Below are 12,788 nucleotides of genomic sequence, written 5' to 3' on the forward strand. Positions count from 1 at the left end.
GTTATTGCACACGCGCACTTCACAGGGTAGGCGTTCCCGAACGGAAATATGCAAATACATGCTAGAACACACCAATAGGATCTCGCTAGCTCTTGCTTGGCTCTGCCCACCTCCTTGCTTGTTCTTCCCACTATGATTCATTTGCTTCCATTGGAAACAACAGGCTGTGGTCTATCTTGGGTTAGTTGTAAAATTATTTGTTTCAACCTTATATTATACATAATGTAGTTTTATATGGTAACGTTTCCTGTACTAACATGCTGCGATGTCCTCACAAAGCACCAGCATTTCAGCTGACCCAGTGACCTCTGAAAGCCATGGCATTTATTGGTCGGGGACAGTACCTAAGATGTCCGAGAAGGTTAGATCACTGTGAAAGGCTAAGCTAGCCACCTGGTACACATTCCTTCCACCCAATAATAAATTACATAAACTGTGAATGCTTACTGCCTTGCAAAAGTATTCAGCCCCCTTGGCGTTTTTCCTATTTTGTTGCATAACAACCTGTAATTTAAATAGATTTTTATTATTTTCATGTAATGGATATAATAGTTCAAAATAGTTAAAATTGGTGAAGTGAAATGAAGAAAATAAAAAAATTCTAAACAATAAAAAACAGAAAAGTGGTCCATGCATATGTATTCAAACCCTTTGCTAAGAATCCCCTAAATAAGATCTGGTGCAGCCAATTACCTTCAGAAGTCACATAATTAGATTGCACACAGACGGACATTATTTAACTAAGTGTCACATGTTCTGTCACATGATCTACGTATATATACGCCTGTTCTGAATGGCCACAGAGTCTACAACACCACTAAGTAAGGGGCACAACCAAGCACGCGGCACTATGAAGACCAAGGAACTCTCCAAACAGGTCAGGGACAAAGTAGTGGAGAAGTACAGATCATTATTAAAAGATGGAAAGAATATGGCACCACAACAAACCTGTCAAGAGAGGGCTGCCCACCAAAATGCACAGACCAGGCAAGGAGGGCATTAATCAGAATGGCAACAAAGAGACCAAAGATAACCTTGAAAGAGCTGCAAAGCTCCACAGCGGAGATTGGAGTATCTGTCCATAGGACCACGTTAAGCCGTACACTCCACAGAGCTGGGCTTTATGGAAGAGTGTTCAGAAAAAAAGCCATTGCTTAAAGAAATAAAATAAGCAAACACATTTTGGTGTTCGCCAAAAGGCATGTGGGAGAGTCCCAAACATATGGAAGAAGGTACTCTGGTCAGATGAGAGTAAAATTGAACTTTTTGGCCATCAAGGAAAACGCTATGTCCGGTGCAAACCAAACACCGCCCATCACCCTGAGAATACCATCCCCACAGTGAAGCATGGTGGTGGCAGCATCATGCTGTGGGGATGTTTTTCATCAGCAGGGACTGGGAGACTAGTCAGGATCGAGGGAAAGATGGTCAAAATTGAAGGATTGATGGATGGCGCTAAATGCAGGGTAATTCTTGAGGGAAACCTGTTTCAGTCTTCCAGAGATTTGAGACTGTGACAGAGGTTCACCTTCCAGCAGGACAATTTTAGTTTTATTTTACCTTTATTTAACTAGGCAAGTCAGTTAAGAACCAATTCTTATTTTCAATGACGGCCTAGGAGCAGTGGGTTAACTGCCTTGTTCAGAGGCAGAACGACAGATTTTCACCTTGTCAGCTCGGGGATTCGATCTTGCAACCTTTCGAAAATCAAATCAAATCAAATCAAATTTTATTTGTCACATACACATGGTTAGCAGATGTTAATGCGAGTGTAGCGAAATGCTTGTGCTTCTAGTTCCGACAATGCAGTAATAACAAGTAATCTAACTAACAATTCCAAAACTACTGTCTTGTACACAGTGTAAGGGGATAAAGAATATGTACATAAGGATATATGAATGAGTGATGGTACAGAGCAGCATAGGCAAGATACAGTAGATGGTATCGGGTACAGTATGTACAAATGAGATGAGTATGTAAACAAAGTGGCATAGTATAGTATAAAGTGGCTAGTGATACATGTATTACATAAGGATACCGTCGATGATATAGAGTACAGTATATACGTATGCATATGAGATGAATAATGTAGGGTAAGTAACATTTATATAAGGTAGCATTGTTTAAAGTGGCTAGTGATATATTTACATCATTTCCCATCAATTCCCATTATTAAAGTGGCTGGAGTTGAGTCAGTGTCAGTGTGTTGGCAGCAGCCACTCCGTGTTAGTGGTGGCTGTTTAACAGTCTGATGGCCTTGAGATAGAAGCTGTTTTTCAGTCTCTCGGTCCCAGCTTTGATGCACCTGTACTGACCTCGCCTTCTGGATGATAGCGGGGTGAACAGGCAGTGGCTCGGGTGGTTGATGTCCTTGATGATCTTTATGGCCTTCCTGTGACATCGGGTGGTGTAGGTGTCCTGGAGGGCAGGTAGTTTGCCCCCGGTGATGCATTGTGCAGACCTCACTACCCTCTGGAGAGCCTTACGGTTGAGGGCGGTGCAGTTGCCATACCAGGCGGTGATACAGCCCGCCAGGATGCTCTCGATTGTGCATCTGTAGAAGTTTGTGAGTGCTTTTGGTGACAAGCCGAATTTCTTCAGCCTCCTGAGGTTGAAGAGGCGCTGCTGCGCCTTCTTCACGATGCTGTCTGTGTGAGTGGACCAATTCAGTTTGTCTGTGATGTGTATGCCGAGGAACTTAAAACTTGCTACCCTCTCCACTACTGTTCCATCGATGTGGATAGGGGGGTGTTCCCTCTGCTGTTTCCTGAAGTCCACAATCATCTCCTTAGTTTTGTTGACGTTGAGTGTGAGGTTGTTTTCCTGACACCACACTCCGAGGGCCCTCACCTCCTCCCTGTAGGCCGTCTCATCGTTGTTGGAAATCAAGCCTACCACTGTTGTGTCGTCCGCAAACTTGATGATTGAGTTGGAGGCGTGCGTGGCCACGCAGTCGTGGGTGAACAGGGAGTACAGGAGAGGGCTCAGAACGCAACCTTGTGGGGCCCCAGTGTTGAGGATCAGCGGGGAGGAGATGTTGTTGCCTACCCTCACCACCTGGGGGCGGCCCGTCAGGAAGTCCAGTACCCAGTTGCACAGGGCGGGGTCGAGACCCAGGGTCTCGAGCTTGATGACGAGCTTGGAGGGTACTATGGTGTTGAATGCCGAGCTGTAGTCGATGAACAGCATTCTCACATAGGTATTCCTCTTGTCCAGATGGGTTAGGGCAGTGTGCAGTGTGGTTGAGATTGCATCGTCTGTGGACCTATTTGGGCGGTAAGCAAATTGGAGTGGGTCTAGGGTGTCAGGTAGGGTGGAGGTGATATGGTCCTTGACTAGTCTCTCAAAGCACTTCATGATGACGGATGTGAGTGCTACGGGGCGGTAGTCATTTAGCTCAGTTACCTTAGCTTTCTTGGGAACAGGAACAATGGTGGCCCTCTTGAAGCATGTGGGAACAGCAGACTGGTATAGGGATTGATTGAATATGTCCGTAAACACACCGGCCAGCTGGTCTGCGCATGCTCTGAGGGCGCGGCTGGGGATGCCATCTGGGCCTGCAGCCTTGCGAGGGTTAACACGTTTAAATGTCTTACTCACCTCGGCTGCAGTGAAGGAGAGACCGCATGTTTTCGTTGCAGGCCGTGTCAGTGGCACTGTATTGTCCTCAAAGCGGGCAAAAAAGTTATTTAGTCTGCCTGGGAGCAAGACATCCTGGTCCGTGACTGGGCTGGATTTCTTCCTGTAGTCCGTGATTGACTGTAGACCCTGCCACATGCCTCTTGTGTCTGAGCCGTTGAATTGAGATTCTACTTTGTCTCTGTACTGGCGCTTAGCTTGTTTGATAGCCTTGCGGAGGGAATAGCTGCACTGTTTGTATTCGGTCATGTTACCAGACACCTTGCCCTGATTAAAAGCAGTGGTTCGCGCTTTCAGTTTCACACGAATGCTGCCATCAATCCACGGTTTCTGGTTAGGGAATGTTTTAATCGTTGCTATGGGAACGACATCTTCAACGCACGTTCTAATGAACTCGCACACCGAATCAGCGTATTCGTCAATGTTGTTATCTGACGCAATACGAAACATCTCCCAGTCCACGTGATGGAAGCAGTCTTGGAGTGTGGAGTCAGCTTGGTCGGACCAGCGTTGGACAGACCTCAGCGTGGGTGTCATGTACTGTCATGTTGTCTTGTCTCTGTCCTTTCCCTTCACCCTGTCTCCCTCTGCTGGTCGTGTTAGGTTACCTTTTCTCCCCCGCTTTCCCCCAGCTGTCCCTTGTCTCCTCTAACTACCCATTCACCCCGTTCCCCACCTGTTCCCTTTTTTCCCTCTGATTAGGTCCCAATATCTCTCTCTGTTTCTGCTCCTGTCCTTGTCGGATTCTTGTTTGTTTGTGTCATTCATGCCTGAACCAGACTGTCGTCATGTTTGCTGTAACCTTGTCCTGTCCTGTCGGAATCTGCCGGTCCATCTGAGCCTACCTATGTTTGGTAATTAAAGAAGCTCTGTTTAAGTTGATTCGCTTTTGGGTCCTCATTCACGCACCTAACAGAAGAATCCGACCAAGAATGGACCCAGCGACTTCGGATCCTCTCCACTCAGCCGTCGAGATCCAGGGAGCGATGCTAGGCAGACACAAGCAGGAATTGTCTGCTGCTCGACATGCCGTTGAGACCCTGGCCACCCAAGTCTCCAACCTCACAGAACAGGTTCACCATCTCCGCCTCGATCCACCGGCCACTTCCAGGGCTTTCGAATCTCCGGAGCCCAGAATCAATAACCCGCCGTGTTACTTTGGGGAGCCCACTGAATGCCGCTCGTTCCTCACCCAGTGTGATATTGTGTTTTCTCTCCAGCCCAACACTTACTCCAGGAGCACTGCTCGTGTCGCCTACGTCATATCTCTCCTTATTGGACGGGCTCGTGAGTGGGGCACGGCAATCTGGGAGGCAAGGGCTGAGTGTACTAACCAGTATCAAGACTTTAAGGAGGAGATGATACGGGTTTTTGATCGATCTGTTTTTGGGGAGGAGGCTTCCAGGGCCCTGTCTTCCCTATGTCAAGGCAATCGATCCATAACAGACTACTCTATTGAGTTTCGCACTCTTGCTGTCTCCAGTGGCTGGAACGAGCCGGCCTTGCTCGCTCGTCTTCTGGAGGGTTTCCGCGCAGAGGTAAAGGATGAGATTCTCTCCCGGGAGGTTCCTTCCAGCGTGGATTCCTTGATTGAACTCGCTATTCGCATTGAGCGACGGGTTGATCTTCGTCACCGAGCTCGTGGAAAGGAGCTCGCGCTCTCCGTCGCCTCCCTCTCCGCATCACTACCATCTTCCTCTGCCGGCTCGGGTGCTGAGCCCATGCAGCTGGGAGGTATCCGCATCTCGACTGAGGAGAGGGAACGGAGAATCACCAACCGCCTCTGTCTCTATTGCGGTTCCGCTGGTCATTTTGTCACTTCATGTCCAGTAAAAGGCCAGAGCTCGTCAGTAAGCGGAGGGCTACTGGTGAGCGCTACTACTCCTGTCTCTCCTTCAAGATCCTGCACTACCTTGTCGGTCCATCTACGCTGGACCGGTTCGTCAGCTTCCTGCAGTGCCTTAATAGACTCTGGGGCGGAGGGCTGTTTTATGGACGAGACCTGGGCTCGGGAACATGACATTCCTCTCAGACAGTTAAAGGAGCCCACGGCCTTGTTCGCCCTGGATGGTAGTCCTCTCCCCAGGATTCAGCGTGAGACGCTACCTTTAACCCTCACTGTTTCTGGTAATCATAGTGAAACCATTTCTTTTTTAATTTTTCGTTCACCTTTTACACCTGTTGTTTTGGGCCATCCCTGGCTAGTTTGTCATAATCCTTCCATTAATTGGTCTAGTAATTCTATCCTCTCCTGGAACGTCTCTTGTCATGTGAAATGTTTAATGTCTGCTATCCCTCCTGTTTCCTCTGTCTCTTCTTCACAGGAGGAGCCTGGTGATTTGACAGGGGTGCCGGAGGAATATCACGATCTGCGCACGGTGTTCAGTCGGTCCAGGGCCACCTCTCTTCCTCCACACCGGTCGTATGATTGTAGTATTGATCTCCTTCCGGGAACCACCCCCCCCCCCGGGGTAGACTATACTCTCTGTCGGCTCCCGAACGTAAGGCTCTCGAGGATTATTTGTCTGTAGCTCTTGACGCCGGTACCATAGTCCCCTCCTCCTCTCCCGCCGGAGCGGGGTTTTTTTTTGTCAAGAAGAAGGACGGGTCTCTGCGCCCCTGCATAGATTATCGAGGGCTGAATGACATAACAGTGAAGAATCGTTATCCGCTTCCTCTTATGTCTTCAGCCTTCGAGATCCTGCAGGGAGCCAGGTTTTTCACTAAGTTGGACCTTCGTAACGCTTACCATCTCGTGCGCATCAGGGAGGGGGACGAGTGGAAGACGGCGTTTAACACTCCGTTAGGGCACTTTGAATACCGGGTTCTTCCTTTCGGCCTCGCTAACGCTCCAGCTGTCTTTCAGGCATTAGTCAATGATGTCCTGAGAGACATGCTGAACATCTTTGTTTTCGTTTACCTTGACGATATCCTGATTTTTTCACCGTCACTCCAGATTCATGTTCAGCACGTTCGACGTGTCCTCCAGCGCCTTTTAGAGAATTGTCTTTTTGTGAAGGCTGAGAAGTGCACTTTTCATGCCTCCTCCGTCACATTTCTCGGTTCTGTTATTTCCGCTGAAGGCATTAAGATGGATCCCGCTAAGGTCCAAGCTGTCATTGATTGGCCCGTCCCTAAGTCACGCGTCGAGCTGCAGCGCTTTCTCGGCTTCGCGAACTTCTATCGTCGTTTCATCCGTAATTTCGGTCAGGTGGCAGCTCCTCTCACAGCCCTTACTTCTGTCAAGACGTGCTTTAAGTGGTCCGTTTCCGCCCAGGGAGCTTTTGATCTCCTCAAGAATCGTTTTACATCCGCTCCTATCCTTGTTACACCTGACGTCTCTAGACAGTTCGTTGTCGAGGTTGACGCGTCAGAGGTGGGAGTGGGAGCCATCCTTTCTCAGCGCTCCCTCTCTGACGACAAGGTCCACCCATGCGCGTATTTTTCTCATCGCCTGTCGCCGTCGGAACGTAACTATGATGTGGGTAACCGCGAACTGCTCGCCATCCGGTTAGCCCTAGGCGAATGGCGACAGTGGTTGGAGGGGGCGACCGTTCCTTTTGTCGTTTGGACTGACCATAGGAACCTTGAGTACATCCGTTCTGCCAAACGACTTAATGCGCGTCAGGCGCGTTGGGCGCTGTTTTTCGCTCGTTTCGAGTTCGTGATTTCTTATCGTCCGGGCTCTAAGAACACCAAGCCTGATGCTTTGTCTCGTCTCTTCAGTTCTTCAGTAGCCTCCACTGACCCCGAGGGGATTCTCCCTGAGGGGCGTGTTGTCGGGTTGACTGTCTGGGGAATTGAGAGGCAGGTAAAGCAAGCACTCACTCAAACTCCGTCGCCGCGCGCTTGTCCTAGGAACCTTCTTTTCGTTCCCGTTCCTACTCGTCTGGCCGTTCTTCAGTGGGCTCACTCTGCCAAGTTAGCCGGCCACCCTGGCGTTCGGGGTACGCTTGCTTCCATTCGCCAGCGTTTCTGGTGGCCCACCCGGGAGCATGACACGCGTCGTTTCGTGGCTGCTTGTTCGGTCTGCGCGCAGACTAAGTCCGGTAACTCTCCTCCTGCCGGCCGTCTCAGGCCGCTTCCTATTCCCTCTCGACCGTGGTCTCACATCGCCTTAGATTTTGTCACCGGACTGCCTTCGTCAGCGGGGAAGACTGTTATTCTTACGGTTGTCGATAGGTTCTCTAAGGCGGCTCATTTCATTCCCCTTGCTAAGCTTCCTTCTGCTAAAGAGACGGCACAAATCATCATCGAGAATGTTTTCAGAATTCATGGCCTTCCGTCAGACGTCGTTTCGGACAGAGGTCCGCAATTCACGTCTCAATTTTGGAGGGAGTTTTGCCGTTTGATTGGGGCTTCCGTCAGTCTCTCTTCCGGCTTTCACCCCCAGTCTAACGGTCAAGCAGAACGGGCCAATCAGACTATTGGTCGCATCTTACGCAGTCTTTCTTTTCGCAACCCTGCGTCTTGGTCAGAACAGCTCCCCTGGGCAGAATACGCCCACAACTCGCTTCCTTCGTCTGCGACCGGGCTATCTCCTTTTCAGAGTAGGCTCGGGTACCAGCCTCCGTTGTTCTCATCTCAGTTCGCCGAGTCCAGCGTCCCCTCCGCTCAGGCTTTTGTCCAACGTTGCGAGCGCACCTGGAAGAGGGTCAGGTCTGCACTTTGCCGTTATAGGGCGCAGACTGTGAGAGCTGCTAATAAGCGTAGAACTAAGAGCCCTAGATATTGTCGCGGTCAGAGAGTTTGGCTCTCCACTCAGAACCTTCCCCTTAAGACGGCTTCTCGCAAGTTGACCCCGCGGTTCATTGGTCCATTCCGTATCTCTCAGGTCATTAATCCTGTCGCAGTGCGACTTCTTCTTCCGCGATATCTTCGTCGCGTCCACCCGGTCTTCCATGTCTCCTGTGTTAAGCCCGTTCTTCGCGCCCCCGCTCGTCTTCCCCCCCCCCCCCCCATCCTTGTCGAGGGCGCACCTATCTACAGGGTCCGTAAAATCTTGGACATGCGTCCTCGGGGCCGTGGTCATCAGTACCTAGTTGACTGGGAGGGGTACGGTCCTGAGGAGAGGAGTTGGGTTCCCTCTCGGGACGTGCTGGACCGTGCGCTGATTGATGATTTCCTCCGTTGCCGCCAGGTTTCCTCCTCGAGTGCGCCAGGAGGCGCTCGGTGAGTGGGGGGGTACTGTCATGTACTGTCATGTTGTCTTGTCTCTGTCCTTTCCCTTCACCCTGTCTCCCTCTGCTGGTCGTGTTAGGTTACCTTTTCTCCCCCGCTTTCCCCCAGCTGTCCCTTGTCTCCTCTAACTACCCATTCACCCCGTTCCCCACCTGTTCCCTTTTTTCCCTCTGATTAGGTCCCAATATCTCTCTCTGTTTCTGCTCCTGTCCTTGTCGGATTCTTGTTTGTTTGTGTCATTCATGCCTGAACCAGACTGTCGTCATGTTTGCTGTAACCTTGTCCTGTCCTGTCGGAATCTGCCGGTCCATCTGAGCCTACCTATGTTTGGTAATTAAAGAAGCTCTGTTTAAGTTGATTCGCTTTTGGGTCCTCATTCACGCACCGTAACAGTGGGAGCCTCTTGTTTTAGTTTCTGTCTGTAGGCAGGGATCAACAAAATGGAGTCGTGGTCAGCTTTTCCGAAAGGGGGGCGGGGCAGGGCCTTATATGCGTCGCGGAAGTTAGAGTAACAATGGTCCAAGGTCTTTCCTCCCCTGGTTGCGCAATCGATATGCTGATAAAATTTGGGGAGTCTTGTTTTCAGATTAGCCTTGTTAAAATCCCCAGCTACAATTAATGCAGCCTCCGGATAAATTGTTTCCAGTTTGCAGAGAGTTAAATAAAGTTCGTTCAGAGCCATCGATGTGTCTGCTTGGGGGGGGGATATATACGGCTGTGATTATAATCGAAGAGAATTCTCTTGGTAGATAATGCGGTCTACATTTGATTGTGAGGAATTCTAAATCAGGTGAACAGAAGGATTTGAGTTCCTGTATGTTTCTTTCATCGCACCATGTCACGTTGGCCATGAGGCATACGCCCCCGCCCCTCTTCCTACCAGAAAGATGTTTGTTTCTGTCTGCGCGATGTGTGGAGAAACCCGTTGGCTGCACCGCTTCGGATAGCGTCTCTCCAGTGAGCCACGTTTCAGTGAAGCAAAGGACGTTACAGTCTCTGATGTCCCTCTGGAATGCTACCCTTGCTCGGATTTCATCAACCTTGTTGTCAAGAGACTGGACATTGGCAAGAAGAATGCTAGGGAGTGGTGCGCGCTGTGCCCGTCTCCGGAGTCTGACCAGAAGACCGCCTCGTTTCCCTCTCTTTCGGAGTCGTTTTTTTGGGTCGCTGCATAGGATCCACTCCGTTGTCCTGTTTGTAAGGCAGAACACAGGATCCGCGTCGCGAAAAACATATTCTTGGTCGTACTGATGGTGAGTTGATGCTGATCTTATATTCAGTAGTTCTTCTCGACTGTATGTAATGAAACCTAAGATGACCTGGGGTACTAATGTAAGAAATAACACGTAAAAAAACAAAAAACTGCATAGTTTCCTAGGAACGCGAAGCGAGGCGGCCATCTCTGTCGGCGCCGGAAGTTCAATGCTCTGACCACCAGGCTACCTGCCACCCCGTTGACCCTAAGCATACTACTAAAGCAATATTCGAGTGATTTAAGGGGAAACATTTAAATGTCTTGGAATGGCCTAGTCAAAGCCCAGACTTCAATCCAATTTTGAATCTGTGGTATGACTTAAAGATTCCTGTACACCAGTGGAACCCATCCAACTTGAAGGAGCTGGAGCAGTTTTGCCTTGAAGAATGGGCAAAAGACCCAGTGGCTAGATGTGCCAAGCATATAGAGACATACCCCAAGAGACTTGCAGCTGTAATTGCTGCAATTGGTGGCTCTACAAAGTATTGACTTTCTTTTTTTTTTTTTGGGGGGGGGGGGGTTGAATAGTTATGCATGCTCAAGTTTTCCGTTTTTTTGTCTTATTTCTTGTTTGTTTAACAATAAAAAAAATGTTGCATCTCAACGTGGTTGGCATGTTGTGTAAATCAAATGATACAAACCCCCCAAAAATCCATTTTAATTCCCGGTTGTAAGGCAACAAAATAGGAAAAATGCCAAGGGGAGTGAATACTTTCGCAAGCCACTGTATGTTGTAGTGTGTACTGTGGGTGCATTGTGAAGGCATTATGGAGGGATACTTTCGCTTTACATTTGGTCTATAAGACATTATCTTACCAATATGCATCTCAAAGTTGCCCTTTCGTTTGTCTGTGTGTGCGTGTGTGTGTGTGTGCGTGCTTGCATGTGTGTGTGTTCTTCCTTGTGTGTGTATAGGGGTCTGGGACATGGTGCCTTTGGTGAAGTGTATGAAGGGATGGCAGCGGGGATACCTGGAGAGCCCAGTCCAATGCAAGTAGCAGTCAAGGTGAGCCCTGACACAAACAAAAAACGAGAAATAAACAAACAAACTTACACACAGAATATACTGGGCCTCATTCATCTGTAATATCAGCAAGAATGTGTGTGTATTGGGTACGTATTTTATTCACAAACATTTCAGTGAGCTTATGTTGATTTTTTTATTGAACCTTTATTTAGGCAGGGGAGTCCTATTGAGACCCAGGTCACTTCTTTGATGGAGCCCTACTGTGCAGATGTATCCTTAGTTATGCACATCTGTCTACACAGCATTGTCTATGTTCTCTCTGAATGTCCTCATTGTGTGTTCTGTGTGCATCCCCTATAGACACTCCCTGAGGTGTGCTCTGAGCAGGATGAGCTTGACTTTCTCATGGAGGCTCTCATTATCAGGTAACACAAACCACGTTTCCATCCACAGTTTTCATGCAAGCAAAGTCATACTGTATGCAAATAAATCACAACAGGTGTGATGGAAACAAAGTGTTGGTACAATTTCACAAATGTTGACAGACAATTTGTTCATTCGACATGGTGGGATCTTTTTGTGTCGGTAAAATTAATTATGTGACAATTGCGGTGGAAACTATTTTATGTGCAATTATTTATATATAAACCATCATATCGAAGTAAACTTCGAGCCACCCAATGATATGCTCCATTGTGCTACCACCACAACGTGGAAAATAATTATAGTTTATAGGAAGATTAAATTGTTTTGATTAACTTTCCTGGTGGTTAAGTGATGGACAGTGATGAGCTTCATGCACATTTCCAATAAATATCTAGGGCTTTATTTGAAGGCTCGTGACACAATGATAAACACTTGGCTGCCAATTATCAAATAAAAATGACGTTGGTCTCATTCCATTTCATAATTTAAAACCTACCCCCATTTTGTCAGCTGACTGTTGTCTAGAGAGTATGCTCCAAAACCAGATGGCGTGCATATGATATGCTATAAAACGCAACAGTTTGTTTTGACAAAACTGTCAGTGGATTTGAAAATGTGACTTATGTCCTTTTATTTTTATGTGAACTAACTCATCACGCACAGCCTTTTATCCACAACAAATCAATTTGATGGAAACACATCACTGATGGAAAAATGTCCATATTGTTTTTATGCAGATTTGTTCATATTAACATGAACATCTCTCGGCAATTGGATGGAAACCTAGTTACAGTCACACAAACCCAAGCACACGCATGCACGCACTTAAACACTCTCTCTCTCTCACACACACACACACACACACAGCTTTTGGTTGAAGACATATTGCAAACATGCTCCATGGCAGACCATTCTTCAGCAACCATGTACCTTCTCCCTTTACTTTCCCCTTTCCTCCCTAACTCTCTCCCTTCTTTCCTTCTTCCTCCTCCTTCCTTTCCTCTCTCTCCTCCCTCCTCTCACTCCTTCACCCCTCTCCTCTCTCCCTCCTCTCTTTTATCCCTCTCCCCCTGCAGTAAATTCAGCCACCAGAACATAGTGCGGTGTATAGGGGTGAGTCTACAGGCCCTACCACGCTTCATCCTATTGGAATTGATGGCTGGAGGAGACCTCAAGAGTTTCCTGAGAGAGACGCGACCCAGACTGGTCAGTTCAGTTGCCAGTTTGTCTCGTATATTTTAAAGTGTACAGTGCGTTAGTTCAGAGCGGTAATGCTTTAGTGCACAGCTCAAGTGTTTTTTGTTAGATGAATATGTTGTC

General features: G+C 48.2%; 1 protein-coding gene across 2 annotated transcripts in view; it reads left to right on the forward strand.

The window, feature by feature from the left end:
* Window positions 1-12,788, forward strand: part of LOC110506268 (ALK tyrosine kinase receptor) — a 167,324-nt gene that overhangs the window by 116,562 nt on the left and 37,974 nt on the right. For both annotated transcript variants that reach the window (XM_021585704.3, XM_090221732.1), the window contains 3 exons: window positions 10,991-11,081; window positions 11,403-11,467; window positions 12,545-12,674. In XM_021585704.3, the coding sequence (XP_021441379.3) occupies window positions 10,991-11,081; window positions 11,403-11,467; window positions 12,545-12,674 (286 nt within the window). The remainder of the gene's footprint in view (window positions 1-10,990; window positions 11,082-11,402; window positions 11,468-12,544; window positions 12,675-12,788) is intronic.

The sequence above is a fragment of the Oncorhynchus mykiss genome, chromosome 26 (genome assembly GCF_057628025.1).
Source record: "Oncorhynchus mykiss isolate SJ-2025 chromosome 26, ASM5762802v1, whole genome shotgun sequence".
Classification (NCBI taxonomy): Eukaryota; Metazoa; Chordata; class Actinopteri; order Salmoniformes; family Salmonidae; genus Oncorhynchus; species Oncorhynchus mykiss.